The sequence below is a fragment of the Belonocnema kinseyi genome, chromosome 3 (assembly GCF_010883055.1).
Source record: "Belonocnema kinseyi isolate 2016_QV_RU_SX_M_011 chromosome 3, B_treatae_v1, whole genome shotgun sequence".
In the NCBI taxonomy this organism is placed as follows: domain Eukaryota; kingdom Metazoa; phylum Arthropoda; class Insecta; order Hymenoptera; family Cynipidae; genus Belonocnema; species Belonocnema kinseyi.
Genome location: NC_046659.1, coordinates 87,960,381 through 87,963,404, shown reverse-complemented (window position 1 = coordinate 87,963,404; position 3,024 = coordinate 87,960,381). Strand labels below are relative to the sequence as shown.

The 3,024-nt window shown below is 24.1% G+C and overlaps 1 protein-coding gene across 1 annotated transcript in view; it reads right to left on the bottom strand.

Annotated features, from left to right (window-relative positions):
• LOC117169266 (28S ribosomal protein S17, mitochondrial) overlaps positions 1–816 on the bottom strand; it is an 8,312-nt gene extending 7,496 nt beyond the window's left edge. The window contains exons 1-3 of the mRNA XM_033355551.1: positions 658–816; positions 416–532; positions 259–335 (exon numbers count right to left, since the gene is read on the bottom strand). Coding sequence (XP_033211442.1) covers positions 259–335; positions 416–532; positions 658–801 — 338 coding nt within the window. The 5' untranslated portion in view covers positions 802–816. The remainder of the gene's footprint in view (positions 1–258; positions 336–415; positions 533–657) is intronic.
• Positions 817–3,024: the final 2,208 nt, after the last annotated feature.

Genomic DNA, 3,024 nt, shown 5'->3' with positions numbered 1-3,024 from the left:
TTAATTCTGAAATTAGAACATCAATCTCTATCGATTAAAATAAATTTTGTTGTATTGCTTTTTTATAATTTCCAACAAAAGATACTATGAATTAAAACAATTATTAATTTTATATTTTAATTTAGAAATTGCGTAAGAGAAAAAAAATCACGCGCGTTTTTTTTTTCTAATTGAAAAAGAGGACAGTGAAAGAAATTGAAAAAAATCTTTTTTAAATTTGTTCGTATAATAGTAAAATTATAAAAAAATTGGTTATACCTGTATTTTCCTGCGACAACTTTCTTTCCAGTAATGGGATCAACGATGTCTCCTAAAGGATACACAATTTCAATGACCTGCCAAATAATATACCATTAATTGTTATTGTGGCAGTGATTTTACTCTGAAAAGTTGAATAATTTGTAGTGTATTTTACCTCGTGAGTTATAAGACGCGTTAATTTTTGAGGTAAAGCTTTTACTAAAACCGTGTCACCAGTTTTGCAAAGTTTCTTCGGATCGTGAGCATAGACGAATTCAAATTCTCTAAAATACTGTGAATAAAATACAATTATTAGGGTTAATAATAAAGAAATTTATATATAAAAAAAGAACATAACCTAAAATCCACCCAGAGTCAAGACTGAAAATTAACGGGATACGTGTGAAATGTACGAACCATGTGCAAGTATTCATCTAAGACCAGTCTTGGTATTCGAATTTTTGCCGAATTTTCTTTCAAACTTGGCATGCATTTTCCCAAAAAGTATTTTGAAACTACTGAACTAGTTTTTACCGCAGCACTTGCAGCAGACGACGCCATTTTTATAAACAGACTGAAAGCAGGGTGGCCAGTTGACATTGTATTGTAGTTTCTTCGTAGATTCTAGTTACTTCGTCTAGAATATTTAGTATTTAGTGTCTTTCTAGAAGTTTTAATATTTTCGTGGGAAAATTCAAATGTTACTTTTTATATAAGACCGTTGAAGGCCGTTGAACCGGGAACTGAGAGCAAATTTATTTTTTGACCTGAATTTTACAAATTTTAAGAAGAAAAAATTGTCTAAGATCTTTTAATTACAAATCTTTTTAATTTAGATTATCATTTTTAAGCGTTTATTTTTAATTACAAGAACTTTAAAATGCAGTTTTAAAGAATTAAGCAATTATAAATTATGACTTTTTTCGGTTAAACTTTACTTTAGGCATTAAAAAGTGAACTGAATCCACTCATAATACCAAGATGTACAGATTTTATTGTTAAAAATAGAATTATTTCAACTCGAAAGCCTTATTGGTTAAACAAATGTGAACGTCTGATTGAATTTTTTTTTTAAATATATTTTTTAATACTTTCAATTGAATAGATGCATAATTAAACGGTTTTATAAAATATGAAATATTGTTTCAGGCTAAAATATTCTAATTTAAAAACAATTCGGTTTGAAATTTCTTAATTTCAATGTAAAAATAACAATCAAAAAGTTTCAAAGAAATAAAAACTTTTTTTAATTCCTAGGAAAATTGAAAATGATGTTTTATTTGGAAAAGTTGCTATTGTTAATTTTTTAAGGTTATTTTCCTAAGTTTGCATAATTTCTAACAAATTGAGGGGAAAATTCGAATAATTAAAAAAAATATTCCAAAATTTTTTCAAAATTTCAATAATATTTTTAACTTTCAAAACATTCTAAACAAAATTTAGATTTTTGAAAGTTTTGAAAAAAAATGGAAGCTTTTTAAGGATTTTGAAAGGTTTCCAGATAATAAAGAAGCTTTTTTTAATGTTGTTGGTAAAATTTGTAATTATATTACACAATGAAAAAAATATATTTTGAAGTGAATATTTAACAATAAAATGTCGATTTTTAAATATTTCGAAATAAAATCTTAAAGCCTTGTAAGTATTTCGAAATATTTTCAAATAATGAAAATGTTTTCCTAATATTCCTGGAAAAATGGTAAACTATTTTTTATAATAAAAAAATAATTTGAAGAGAATATTACAAAATATTTGAAAACAAATTATGATGCATAAATAACAATTTAACAATTATTGATTTGAATATGTTCAAATCAAGTTAATTTAACATTTAATTTGAGAAGGAATCAATTAAAAAAAAAACATTATCGTTCAATTTTTAATTCCTATAGATTAACATTGCTTAAAATGATATTATTTACAAAAAATATATTAATTTATTTTTCAATTTAGAGAATTTAAAACTATAACGTGGACTTATATTTTTTGGGCTCAATTTGAATCTCTGAAGTCCACAACGTCCAGACAATTTTCAAATTAAAAATTTTGCAGTTCGATGCATTATATTAAAAATTCTTTAATTCAAAAGTTTTATTAACTTCGATTTCATACATGTAAATTATTAAGCATTTGAATACAACATTTTTTTATTTAAAAAATTTCTAATTTTTTATTTTAAAAGTTTAAGTTCAATAGTTCCATTTTGAGTTCTTTAAGGGACGATTTTATTTTATTTTATTGACCGTAAAAAATATTTGTGAACTTTAAAAACCCCGGAAAATGACTGGGAATTTTTTCTTTGATTAAAATGGCCACCCTGTAACATTTTTTTACAGGATAAAAATGTATTAATTTTTAAGAGTATTGTTTTAATTGCACATGAAAGAATGTAAATTATAATTTTATATCTCAAGTAACATTCCTTAATTTGTGTAATCAAATATGATATTTACAGTATCGATAATTGGTTCAGAAATATCGCATATACTTTGTAATAGTTCCTTTTATATAAAATGGTTTTAAAAATTCTAATTTTTAATTTGCGAGAGGTCTCTTTCAGAAACCATAACTATTTAATTTCATTAATAAGATTAGTTTTTTGAATATTTAAGTATATATGATAAGCCCGCTATACGTTGGAGATCCAGCCTATAATAATTAATTTGAAGTAGAGGGGATAATTGATTTAAAATGCAAAAATAGCATATCAAATACACATAACATATAAAATGAATAGTTTTTAAATGGTGTTGTTTTTAAAGGAATTTTTGTTGTTTTTATATT